The sequence below is a fragment of the Lissotriton vulgaris genome, chromosome 1_2 (genome assembly GCF_964263255.1).
Source record: "Lissotriton vulgaris chromosome 1_2, aLisVul1.2, whole genome shotgun sequence".
In the NCBI taxonomy this organism is placed as follows: Eukaryota; Metazoa; Chordata; class Amphibia; order Caudata; family Salamandridae; genus Lissotriton; species Lissotriton vulgaris.
This window is the reverse complement of record NC_141686.1, coordinates 110,865,405-110,879,723: the sequence shown is the minus strand read 5'-3', so window position 1 is coordinate 110,879,723 and position 14,319 is coordinate 110,865,405. Positions and strand designations below refer to the sequence as shown.

The 14,319-nt window shown below is 44.4% G+C and overlaps 1 protein-coding gene across 1 annotated transcript in view; it reads left to right on the top strand.

Moving 5' to 3' along the window:
* Positions 1-14,319, top strand: part of LOC147734647 (protein mono-ADP-ribosyltransferase PARP12-like) — a 235,978-nt gene that overhangs the window by 181,885 nt on the left and 39,774 nt on the right. The window contains exons 10-11 of the mRNA XM_086952946.1: positions 12,143-12,239; positions 12,945-13,075. Coding sequence (XP_086809072.1) covers positions 12,143-12,239; positions 12,945-13,075 — 228 coding nt within the window. The remainder of the gene's footprint in view (positions 1-12,142; positions 12,240-12,944; positions 13,076-14,319) is intronic.

The following is a 14,319-nucleotide window of genomic DNA, read 5'->3' as shown; positions in this document are numbered from 1 at the left end:
CGGAAAGCAGCTTGGCGGCGCAAGTTTAAAGAGCTTCTTGTTATAGTAAATAAAGTATTTTATGCCACAAAAAACAGACCGGCTAATTTATGCATTTCGGTAGGAAGATAGGTGCCGCTGCAGACAGCACTTACACACGAGCAGCAAGCGTCTCTTCCATGGCACCGACACTCCGGTGGAGAGAAAGTATGGGAAGGTGTGATTGAATCCTCAATCCGCCACCCTTGCTTGTCCCTTATAACATTTCTACGATGGAAATCATAAAAGCAATACGCTGCACTGACTGTCTACTACTTGGAAGTGCTGCGCTTTTTCCAACCACCGGAGCACACTATATAGCAGGCACAATTCATGTTATCAGAGGAGCAGTTTTAACACTGTGACAAGGGATCTCTGTCACTATATTCGCACAGTAGCCGCCCGCAAACTAGTTGCGCTGCACAGCGTCTTAAAAGTGGTCATTAATTATGCTGCAGCGCGTTTCAGGTACATTTGAGTTAAACTGTAAGCAGTGAGACACACAGAAGACACACTCGCCCTCACCTTTGAGCAGAGCTGTGTTACACAGCGTAACGTAACCAGATGGTGTCACCCCATGTGAGGGGTGTCACCCGGTGCGGTCCGCACCCCCCGCACCCCCCTAGTGACGCCACTGTTAATAGTTTCACTGCTGATGGCAGAGAAGGCAGTGGTTGGTGGCAGGAGAGCCTCAGCCACCTTTCCTCAGGTCCGTAAACACCAGAGGGAGGCAGAAGAAGACAGGCGGAATATTGCACTGTCAACTTCTCTTCTGACTCCTTCTCCAGATATCGGAGGCAGGTGACTAACCAGTGTCTATCTGTGCGCAAGCTTCAGAGCCTGATTTTACACTGCACTGATATAAAAGTGTTGACTGAGTATTGAATCCGGTCTTTGCACTACTGTCTTCCAGTTGAAGCCTTATGCAGCAAAGGATCCAGTTTGCAATATGGGTAGTAGACTCAGGGGGTCATATTGCATAAGATTTTTACTTTTGTAAATAATAAAAGATGGAACCAATATACGTCCTTCATTTTTTTTACTTGCATGTTAGGGAATCAGCTAAACATATGTTTACGTGTGTTTGCTGCTCAAGAAATAAGAAATGGCGCATACTGTTTTTGCTTGACACTTAGTCCTGCCTAACATGTTTCAAAAGAGGAGAAATATGGGTTCGAGGCATGTGTGGGTGTAGCTACACATGCTTTGCATACTCCTGCCATCTAATGTTGTGTTTGGATGTTTGCAAGTTGTTTTTATTCCAAGAAGTCTTTCGAGCCACCAGGTATAGTGACTCCTCCTCTTGGTAGTAATGCGCATGGGCATTGACTCCATTGTTTGATTGTTTTCTTTCCACTGTCGGGTTCAGACGTGTATTACTGTGTTCCAGTTCGAGACCGTTTCGGACTCCTTTCGTTTTGTAATTTACCCTTACTCTCATTTGTATTGTTATTGAACACGTTCCTGTCTTTGCGCTTCGGAATCAGGAAAGCGATCACATGTGTGATCGATGCAATCGAACAGCTTTTCTTTCTATCTCTTCTGCTTCGCATTAGAATGCCCTTCTGATGAAATGGATGCAATTCCGTTTCTGCCAGAAGTGCAATGCGAAGTATCTGTGGAGTGGACCAACCTTGACCAAGAGTGCAACTTATGCTTGTCTCCCGATCACAGAGTTGAAGACTGCGAAGCTTGCCAATCGTGCAGACTGAAGAAAACCTTATGGGATCCTACAGCACATTACAGGGAGATGCAGCGGAGAGAGGGACAACGATACACACAACATCTTCAGACAACAGGATGTCGAGGAGGAGGAAGTCCATGAGGCATCTGTGGTGGAGGAAGAGATTTTTTTCCATTTAAAACTACAGCTCCGACTTAGAGATCAACCTTCAAATGCAGGACCTTCCACCGGTTCAGCGTACTAGGAGTACTGACGCCCCCATCCTGCCACCCAAAAAAATAGATCACGACTGAACATAAGGCTCTCGGGCCACTACTGCCAGCAAGCCATGGTTGGCACCGAACATCTGCTACGGATGCCCGCCCTTGAGCTTGACATGAAAAGAACAGCCGAAGCCATCAGCTTACATTCCGAGCTGACCCCATCCATCCTCTGCTCAGACCAATTCGACTCCAAAACAAAAGACAATTTAAGCACTGAAAATTTCAAGACCGGCATCGAAATCCGAACTGGGTACTTCAGTGAAACCAATCCTGCATAAAATGCAGGAACGGCTTGATGCCTGCCTGGAACAGATACATATACAGCCTCACACTGGCTGCATCTTAACCAAAACTGTGGTGTCAGCACCACCTCCATCAAAACGGCAGCTCTCCTTTGAAGAAGCAATAGACTTGCCGATGCCTGTTAAAAAGAGGAAGAAAGACAAGTCTACCATTCCTTTGCACCCTCTTCCACCAGCTACTCCACCACCACCACCTCCTCCACCTTCATTCCCCCACCTTCACCCGCTCCACATCATTCTTAGGGTGATCTCCTAGATATCACTTCGCTGGGGTCCCAACATTCCTTTATGGGTGGGCTTGGAGGGAGGGTACAGATGCTTCTTATGATACAATACAGCCCCACAGATCCATGGACAGATGATGACTTGGACCCCTAGGGGGACACAAATCCAGACCTGTACCCTGCCAAACCATTGCCTCCTTATATCAGGAGCTCATCAGCAGGGCTGCAGCGTACCACCACGTCCCGCGCCATAAAAAGGCTCTATGGGAAGATCTTCTCTTTGAAATTCTATCCAGTACACATGGGGCTACCCAATACCTCCCTATGTTAAAGGGCATGATGCGTCACACTGATGACATCTTTAAAGGCCCTGCAATAGACCGCGCATTCTTTGAGCTATTGGCATTGTAAATGACAATGCCTTTTATTTATGTTTTTGTTTATAAAACATAAATTAAAGACATTGTCATTTGCAATGCCTATAGCTTAAACTCTCGCAAATGCGAGACCTATTGCATTGCAAATGCTTGTTTCGTTTAGTTGATGAGATTTGGAATTTTTCATCCCAGCCCATCCTGCTTCAGTATTGAGTTCTTATTAAAAAGCGTTCAGGGTTCAGTTTTTCAACACATCAAAAGTTACATCTTCTGAACATCGCACGCGGGTGAATTCACACTTTTTTCTGTTTTTTTTTTTTTATCCAGCAGCGTAACACACAATATCACTCTACAAAATTCAACAACAGTTAATACCATTTAATTACTATCCACATAATTCCACAACAAACAATTCCAATACAACCCATCTATACATTGCACATCCACCAACCCTTTCCTCTCTCTCCCACACGCCCACTGTCTCTCATCCCTAATTCACACATCCGCTATCCCCTCTTATCTCGCAATTCCTCTGCCCCTTCTCATCCCTCCCTCACACTCATTAATTCCTCTATAAAATGCCTGCTCACACAAGCTACTTTATTGTACCTTCTCGAGCTGTGCACTTATTTTGCCTCCCTTCCCTCCCCTGGGTGCCCCCCCCCCCACCCCCTTAATCGTCCCTCTCTCTCTTGCTCTCTCTTGTACTCTATCACACTTCTTTCTCACTTTTTCACATACTTTTCCCTCCTCTCGCATATTGGTTCACTTGAGGTTTTCAAGCACACTTTCTTTCCTGTGCCTTTTTAAGATTTCTGTCCCTCAAAAGCGTACTCCCCTCCTCTTCTTGGGGTGTTTTCTGCGTGCACCCTCTTTATGCTTCTGTGGCTTATACTCCCCTTCTTTCTCGAACACTCTTTCTGCTCCACTGTCTGGGTTTCATTCACCACTTTGTGCACAAACTACCTATACCTTTTTAATTACCTTTCTATCTATTCTGTGCAGCTCTCACCCTCATCTATTACCCATGCCACGTAATTCAACTACACGAATACACCACACCATTCCACAACTAACCATTCCAATTCAACCCACATAATTGTACTACAAACCACATACATCCACTCCAAACCAAGAAACATGGTTAAAAGACATTGTCATTTACTATGCCAATAGCTCTAACTCTTGCAATTGCGAGACAGATTGCATTGCAAATGCTTGTTAAATACTGAAATGCATTAGGAGTGGTAAACCCGATGATAACAAATTATTTACACCCGGGACGTCTCAGTATTTAAGCGCTTCAACGCCTTGTCTGGTTTAATAAGCCCTATATAAGTGCAATCACAGTAGTGTGTTCCAAGATGCATTTGCCAAATTAGTTTAGTTTCTGGATCAATTCTTTTTATTGAGCTATTCTGCTGAACACACACCCACCTATATCCAGTGGCGGGAGAGCGGAACTCCACTATTTGAGCTAACATTCACAAAAATTAGTTTTCCTCAACCCATGTTCCCTTATGCACCTATCCGTACTACGGGCTCTGCCTGACTGCTTCAGATTACCTAATGCTCCCTCATCTCAGTACAGTCCTTGATATTATGTTGCTGGGGAGTTTCTCTGGGTCTGCCACATGCTTCTCAAGACTCTAAGGTACTTAGGGAATGCCAGCTCCCTGAATTCTGCAGTCAGAAAATATATACTGGCCACCCATATGGTCTTACATTTCCTACAATTCTGTTTCAGGGACTGACCAAGTCTTCACAATACCCATCAATTCCGATTTACAATCCAGCCAGTTTCAATGTCCCGGACTCTGACCATGCCCCACAAGCGCTGTTATTGCTTTTATTTTGATGCACGCAGAAGCAGGGAAGTCAGTTGACTCCTCGAGAAACGCAATGGAGTTGCCTGCTTATTTGCTAATTCCGAGATGATGGATTTGTTTAATCTAAACAAATTTAGACTACATCTCCTAGAGTGCTTCATTTGAGCCAAAGTCTGGAAGCGCTTTCTGTGCCAAAATGTTGTGAGGATTGTTCACCTCTACTGTGGGGTTACAGTTTATTCCTTGCTTGTGGAATCGTGGCAGTCTGAGTGGCGTCATCAACGCGCCAGTCTTAAAGATTGAATGCGTCAGGCTTTGTATGCAGCTAAACTGATATTGTATTTTATTAACTTTCCACTACGTGCAAACCGGCTGCGCGTTGGCATGTCGTGAGCTGTCAAATGTTAATAGAAAATGGAAAGTGACTTGTACTGGTTTCTTTAGCAGATTAAAATACAGGCTGCTGACAAAAGTGGTGCACTCAGTGATGCCTCTTTGGGTAATTTGTTAATAGGTTCCAGTCTCCTAATTAAGTAATAAGCAAAGTTTGGCCATAGGAATAAAAACAAGGCTGCAAGGAGCGTGCTCTGTCGCAAAGCGTGCTATGGGAGCGTGTTAGCACACGAGGAGCCGCAATGTAGGCGTGCACATGTACTGAAAGGTAAATCAAGCGGCAGAGAGGAGACAAACCATGCATGTGCACATCGCCTATCCATGCGCGCACATGGTTTGTCTCCCTTCGCTTGCAAAAGCCACAACAATAGGCTCGCCAAGGCGAAGCAGCTCATGCACTGTTTTCGCTAGGCGAGACCTAAAAATACAAACCTGCACCCTCGGAGTCTATTTACAACTAAGGACAACTTCCTCCTGATATATTAGTTCTGTCCAATGCCTGTAAGAGGGCAAATTCACACAGCACAGCTGACACTACATCTCCTGATAAGGAGTCTAAACTAATTGATACTTCAGGGAAACGAGTAGCGGCGCAGTCCACCAATCACTGGCGAATTGCAAATACACAAGGCCAATTAGCCAGGTATGAGCGGGCCCACTGGGTTAAAATTAACTCCTCCAGTACCTCCCAGAAAAACAAAGGAAAAGAGGGCAGGAACTCGCATGGCAGGGCAAACTCATTTCTAATAACTCCGGTCAGAGCATTTCCATATGTGATCCCACTTCTGCAGCAAAGCAACTATATGTCAGCACTAGACTTAAAAGACACCTACATTCACATACTAATTCTTTCAGCACACCGCAAATACCTCAGGCTTGTCATAGCTGCCAAACATAATCAGTTAAAAGTACTCCTATTTGGGGTGTCTGTTACACCCTGGGTGTTCATCAAATGCTTATCAGTGGTAATAGCACATCTACACAGACAAAACATCCATGTCTTCCTGTATATGGTCAACTGGCCTATCAAAGGCAGTACCCTTCCTCTGTGCCGCTAACACACTCAGGTAACCATAGACCTGCTTCATCAACTAGAGTTTATCGTCAATGTAAAAAAAAAAAACATCTCAACCTTTACAGGTTCAGCCATATTTGGGGCTATTCTCACACAGGTGAGATTAGCCTATCCCAATGCAGCAAGGATTAAACATTTCCAAATACTGCTACCACACTTTCAAACCATTCAACAGCAAACAGTCAGAACAGTTATACTTCTGCTGGGTATGATGGCCCAATGCATCACCATAGTGCCGCGTGTACGATTACACATACATCACTGCAGGAATGTCTAACACCCCAGTGATCTCAGTCACAGGGTCTGGTAGAAGATCTAGTGTTAATAGACAGCCACACTTATTGGTCTCTACGTTGGTGGAACACACAAAACCTGTTAAGTTCTGTCGTTCTTCAGCCCTGTTCCACAAATCATTCTGACATTGGACGCATCCCTCCCAGGATGGGGTGCCCACCTGCAGAATCTCCCAAACACTAGGGTCTCCACATCAACTACCTCAAGCTTCAAGCTGTTCACCTAGCATTGAAAGCTGTCTTCCCTCACCTAATAGGCAAGGTTGTCTTAGTACGGAAGGACAATATGACAGCCAAGTACTGTACAAAAAGTGGGGGGGCATGCTCTACAGTTATCATGCCTATGTCAGACCATTTGGTGTTGGGCATTACACCAAAACATCCAGCTGTTAGCAAAACACCTCCCGTGAACCGACAACGACTTTGCAGACCAGCTCAGCAGGATGTAGCAACAAGTCCACAAATGGGAATTCCACCCCCCATGTCTTCCTCTCATACTTCCACTAATGGGGGGTTCCACAAATAGATCTGTTTGCAACCACGGACAACACAAAATGCCCAAACTTCGCCTCCAGATTCCCACACCTGCTATCCAAGGGCAATGCTCTAAGGAAGAACTGGTCAGGGACATTGGCCTACCTTTTTCACCTCTCCCTCTTGTTCCATTTCTGGTTCGAAAGTTCAGGCAAATGTCTTTCACCCACATTCTAGGAGTTCCCACTTGGGCTAGTCAACCCTGGTTCACAACACTCCTCAAACTGTCAGTAGTTCCCCACGAGAAGCTTCACCTCAACCTGGAGAACCATGGAGAAATCAGGCATCCAAGGGAACTCAACCTTGCGATTTGGCTCCCAAGGTCATAGAATTCAGTTACCTGAACATTCCATCTGAATGTATGACCATTCTCAAAGAAGCTGATAGGCTTACGACTAGAGCATGCTATGGTGCTAAATGGAAAAGATTTGTAATACGCATATTGATCCATTTAATGGAACTGAGAAAACATTGTTTGATATTTTCTCCATTTATAGCTCTCTGGCCTTGCCTTCTCTTCAATATACTTACATCTAGCTGCAGTGGCTGCCTATCTCCAAAACAGGCAAAACTGATCTTTGTTCAAACTGCCAGTTATTAAAGCATTCATGGAAGGCCTTAAAGAGTAATTCAACTCTAAGTTCCACTTGCATCCACATGGAATCTCATTGTTGTTCTCACTAGACCTATGGGTCCACCATTTTAACCATTACATGATCGTTTCCTCTAGGTTTTTTTTTATCTTGGAAGGTTGTTTATTTTTTGCCATTAATTCACTTAGGTAAACTCAATTCACTAACTTAACAAGCGCCTTACTTCCAACTTCACAGGGATAGGGTGGTTCTTTGCACCAATGCAAAATTCCTTCCAAAGATGGTTTCACCTTTCCACCTTAACCAGTTGGTTGAATTACCTGGTTCCTTTCCTCAACCAGACTCCATTTCGGAAAGGGCTCTTCAATTACTAGAAGTTAAAAGTGCTCTAATTATTACATTACCAGACCAAAGATTTCCGTAAAATCTCGCCCCCTCACAAAGGAAAGCCCATATCCAAATCTGCCATCTCTAGGTGGATATTAAATGCATTCAAACAATGTATGTCAAAGCTAAAAGGACTTAATGTACACCCCCTAGAGCACACTCTTCTCATAAAATAGGGGCTTCCATGGCTTTCCTAAGCAAAATCCCAATGACTGACATATGTAAGGCAGATGCATGGTCTACACCACACACTTTCACTAAGCAAATTTGGGTCAGGCAGTGCTACATACACTTTTCCAAAAAAACTGCAATGGCCACAGGTTAGCCACTGCTTTTAGAGGGCACTGTTTTATCGACTATGCAAAGCATGTGTATCTACAGCTACACGTGCCTCGAACAGTTTATGTTACTTCCTCTGTAAGCATCTATTCTTCGAATATAGTGATGTAGCATGCACCCCCTCCCCCGGACACCTGTGGCCATTGCAGTTCAATTTGACCTTTTCATATGCATGGACATACCTTTACTGATACTTGCACTTAATTCTCACCCGCCTGCGGGAAAACAGTCTAACAATGGAGCCTATGCCCCTGCACATTATCACCAAGAGGAAGAGTCACTTTACCTCGCGACCCAAAAAACGTCTTAGAAGAAAAATAACTTGCACACATCCAGAACCAACACTAGATGCCAGGAGTATGCAAAGCATGCAAATCTACAGCACTACATGCCAAGAACTGATGCTTACAGGGTAAGTAACATAATCCTTACTCTGTTCATTATTATTTATATTCTGCAACATTATGCAAAATCAGTGTGCTCTATTTTCCTCTGCTACAGTTCTTTACAGAATGCAGTCCAGGCTCATTTTGGAGTAAACCCTGGCTGTAGCATATGGTGTTGATAGGCAAGCAGTAAAAGTGCACATTTTCAGTAAGCTGCATTTTATCTCTGGGTAGAGAAATATATTTTATTTGTCCTAAAGTCATAGTTTTGTATTTGGCCTAGTACTTTTTTATTGTGCCTGAAGGCTGTTTAGTATTCAGTGCAAAAAAAGTTAATTGTCTTAGTTCAGTTAATCATGAGCAGTGACCATTTCGGAATGATCAGGCCTGTCCCTCAGCTCCCAAAAATAGCAATGATCTCATGTGTAAAGTAAGAAAGGTCCAAACAGGTTTCACTGCTTCGGAGCTAAGGAGGGGAGGGTAGGGTGGGTGTTCTACCTTGTGATGGAAGCATATGTCCATACAGCATAGCTGCCACATATTTGTTTTTTAAATGTTTTTATAGAGTTTATTGGAATCATAAACGCAGACGTGCAAGGAGATTCCCAGAATAGTGAATCATAAAAATAAGCATTAAGTTTTAAAACATCTTCAGAAACTCAATATCCTGATCATGGTTGTATTATGTCAGTGCCAAAAAACCTTGGTCTGCTGCTGTGTGCTTTTGTTTTTTGCTTAATTCTCAGGTATTTATGTTATGTTACAATGTATTAAAAGTAAAGTACATTACCACAAGAACCAATGCAACTTCAGGGGATAGAATCCACAATTTGAGGTTGGAGATGGGGTGGGGGGGGGGGGGGCAGTAGGAGGTTTGGATGCAGGCAAAATGTGGGAAGTTAATGGCGGTGGGATGAATGGATATTAGTACATATAATATACAAAGAGCCGGATAGGCAGAGAGGTAAGATGGGCTCCAAGGAGGGTAGAAAGAAAAGGGGCTGGTGAGTGTATACGGGTGAGAGTGGATAGTGGGGAGGATGTACACTAGGGTTCTCTAAGGTAAGTTTGCAATGCAGTCAGTTCACGGGGGATGATCATCTGGGAGCATGAGGTGCAAGATTTGTTAAAAGCGTGTCCCACTCTTTGGAAATTGGGCATTTACGAAGGTGCCACGCTTCTTCATAGTGGAAGACAATCCCTTCAGCTGTTCCCCATTTACATTCTGCATCTACCATTCTACCAGCGTAGGAGCATTTGGGGCCCCTCATTGTAGTGCAAGTGTCCTTTTGGCTAGCAAAAGAACCAGCCCTGTGAAGCGATTATGTATTGACTATTTCACAACAGACCTCAAGAACTTCACAGCCATCTCTCTTCTCTCCTTCCCAGCCAAGGTCATCGAGAAGGCCATCAACGCCCAACTTTCTGAGTTCATCAAAGTGAAACACATCCTGGCCCAATCCGGCTTCCGAAACAACTACCGCACTGAGACAGGCGTCATCGCCGCCACAAGCGACATCCACACCCTTCTTCACAAAGGCGGAACTGCAGCCCTCATCCCCTGGACCTCTCAGCTGCCTTACATACTGTTTCCCACCGCATCCTATGCACAAGAATCCTCGACGCCGGTATCCGCGACAAAGCTCTGGAATGGATCCGCTACTTCCTCACCGGCCGAACAGAGAGAGTCAGACTACGACTGTTCCACTCTGAGCCCACAGAGATCAGCTGTGGAGCGCTTCAGGGCTCCTCCCTGAGCCCCACTCTCTTCTACATGTCCCTGCTCTCAGTCATCGTCAGGAAGAACAGACTCAACATCGTCTCCCACTCCAACGACAGCCAGCTGATTCTTTCTCTCGCCAACGAACTCAGTCACCAAGAGCATCTTTCACAACGGGGTGGAGGCTGTCGCCACCTGGATAAAGAACAGCTACCTCAAGCTCAACTCAGAATAGACCGATGTCCTCATCATCGACTCCACCCCCTCTGCCTGGAACGACTCCTGGTGGCCTGCAGCAATTGGAACACCCTCCCATCCCAGGACCACGCTGGAACCCCAGCATTATTCTGGAATACTCGCTCACTACAAGACGCCAGTTCAAAGCCGCCTCATCATCCTGCTTCCATATAATATGCCGGCTCCAAAAGATCTTCAAGTGGATCACTATCGAGTCCAGAAAGACCTTCACTCACACACTCATCAGCAGCAGAATCAACTGCGGCAATGCACTCTACGCCGGCATCACCCAAAAACTCCTCAAGAAGCATTCAGAGCGCCTCCGCCAGACTCATCCTAAACATCCCCCGCCGCAGCCACATCATCGGCTACCTGAAAGACCTCCACTGGCTCCCATTCAACAAAAGAATCACCTTCAAGCTCCTCACGCACGCCTACAAAGCCCTACATGACGCTGGACCTGCGTACCTTAACCCTCACCTCCCATTCCACACACCCACTGGAGACCTCCGCTCTGTCAAAGTTGCCCTAGCTACCGTCCCATATTTCCGCAAGACCACGGCTGGAAGACCATCCATCTCCTACCTCGCAACAATCTCCCCTCAGACAATCACTCTCACTGCCTCAATTCAGGAAAGACCTCAAGACCTGGCTCTTTGACTGATCCGCAGTGCTTTTGATGGACCAGCAGTCCCTACCCCCCCACCTCCTTGTCCACCACCTCCCCCACCACCTTGAGACCCTTACGGGCGGGTAGTCGTGCTCTAAAAGCCACCTGAGGATTGATTAAAACGCCCAGTGCGCAGGCCTCCCAGGTATATATGTATGGCAGTTCGATAATCTCCCAGAGTGCAGTGTATTCTCCCCTCCTCCCCGCCCCATCTCAGTAGGGGGATGATGGCCGGACAACACCATAGCATATGGGGCGAGGTCGGCGTTCCCTGCCTTACAGCAAGGGCATCGCAGGTCTGCTGTGGTAAAATAGCGGTTGAATTGTGCAGGGGTCAAGTATTCACTGTGAAGGATATGGAATTGTAGATTCTTAAAGCTGGCATTCCTGGAGACACTCAGTGCTATTCAATGTCCTCCCTATGTCAGCACCATCGTTGCCACATGGTGCTTTGTCACATGGCACCGCAGCCAGGCCTGGTTTTCTAACTTCAAGCCTTTGCATGTTGGATGAAGAGGTCCTGTGTTGGTAATAAGGAATGCCAACTACAATTCCCTAAATGTTAATGCTATTGGCCAACACGCCAGGATTGAATCTAAGTGATGTGCTTTGCACGAACATTTGTCAGCTGCGATACACACATTCATAAGATGGTCTTGGTTCAGTAGGAAACAGTAGCAGGTTCAAAAAGATGCATGGGGCAGATGCAAATTTTAATGTGTGGGATGAAGAAGGAAGATGTTTGAAGCATGCATTAGGGGAGATACTCAGGAGATGCATCAGCAATATTAACTTGCCATTTCATTTCTCTTTTTAAGCACCAGATCTAAAGTAACAGCAAATCAGGCAGCTTCTTCAACCAAAGGGATCCCAGGATCCTGGGACAGCACAGCAGTACCCGACGTGGGATACAAGGTATAATCTAGCATTCTTCCCCAAACTCACTTTTTGGAAGTAGTTAAACAGGCTGGATTACATGGATCGCACTGGTGAATGGGCAATTTTGCATTGGCATTTGCACTAAGAGGTGAACGTGTTCTCAACACGAGAATTATATTTGCATAAAAAATGGATATTTTGCGTTAAGTGATCAGTGAGAATGCCAGTTTAATTTATGTCATTTAGATGCAGATTGGTTTATGGAATCAGTCTTGTATCTACATCTAATTTGAATTTATGTGATGAGACAAACTATGTAGTTAGAACAGGTTGGTTACTGTTTTGAAAATTCCTCTTAGTAAGCAGTGGAATAGTGAACAGATGTAGCAGCCTGCACAGCCAGAGGCAAAGTCATAACACACCGCAGTCTTTATTTCTTTCATCTCTATGACAAGAAATTTAAAAAATGTCAAAAGGTTGGAGCTCTGCAGTTGTAGCAGTCTTCTACAACATCTGTTGCTACGCTGCCCTACTTACCTATGCAGCACTCTTCTGAGTTTGACCAAGACATTAAAATAGTCGCTGCACCATGCACAGAAGTTGCTCTGAGTATTATAGTCAATGTTTATGTTGTAGATAAGCTGATGATCATCCGTAATGTGACTCAGCAGATTTGAATTGTGAATGAGTGGAATACATCCCCTCCAGAAAGCAGACTCACAAAAGATGTTTATGTTTTAGTTGGTGGAGGTCAGAAAGCACTCCATGGAATTCAAGGAAATTGAGAAGTCCTTCAAAAAGACCATGCCGCAGCATTCCATCTCGAAGGTTCAGAGGATCCAGAACATTACTCTCTGGAATTTCTATCAAATGTAGGTAACGTATTACAGTTCTCACAGCTCCTAGATGAATAATGTGCTTCAGAAATGATGGCAGAGAATATCACCAGACATGTTACTATTAAATCTTCATAGCATCCAGGGTAGCTTATGGCTGTCATGGTAATCTCCCAAGGGAGCAGCGAGCAGCCACACAACAGTAGAACAGCACTGCCCAGCAAGGATGGAGGCTCAACAGGGCACTCTCTTCAGACCTTGAGAAATATACTTATTTACTTGCTATGGCAAGTCATATTTCAGGAGGGCGAGCTTTTTTTATGGCCTACTGGCCGGTTCTGGCGAGCTGACAAAGAACAGGTGTTCAGTTCACTCAGAAAGCGAATGAGCAGTAAAGATGCCTTTAAATATAATTTTAATCTTATAACATTTGCTGTGAGACAGAAGTCAGATATCAGATTATGGCTTCTTACAATTTGCTGCTTAATTTATCCTGGTGGTTGGTGTTTGCTTTTATTTATCTGACTGCAAAGTTAGAGGATGTTGTAAAGTGAGCTGTCTGACAAATGAGCTGTTCCATGATTTGTTTTCTAACACACTACATGTAGCTAGCTTGTAAACTTTAAAAAACATTTCAAAATATATTTCAGTAGCTATAAAAGCCCATTTAGTTAACTGTGTGATTAAAAAAACGATTTTAAGTGGATGAAAATTGTTTATATACTATATAGTTTGATCAGTAAAACTGCATGTTAGTGGGAAAGTTTGAGGCAATTTCAATGGTAAATAAGCTTTTTATCAGTGACAGTGCGCTATCACATCATGCTTTAGTAATATATGTATTACAAGTGAATTTTTAAACATGAATTGAGAAACGTTCCCACCTCTGTCCTGATGACAATGCTGAACTATGTTGAACTAAGAGGCAAGTCAGGGGTCATGGGTGCCCCATATGTGGGTTAGATTCTTATTTATATGGGTATATGGATAGTCCCCCTTTTTATGAAAATGGGAACCAGACGGTTTATTGAGGTCTTTAGGATCCTTAGCACAGACACTAGTAGATTTACGGTATATTGTATTGCTAAATTTTTTATATCAGTCTGGAACTGGCAAAGTAAGGGTATGCAAGCCTCAGAATAGGTGGTAATAATTTGTCTCATTTCGAATATGGTCCATCTACTTTTCATGCTGCACTTGCTATTGGAAGATAAAGGGATGGGCCTCGGAAAATAATGTGATCTTTTTTTTGACACTTTATTGCTAACTTGCACAAGCCA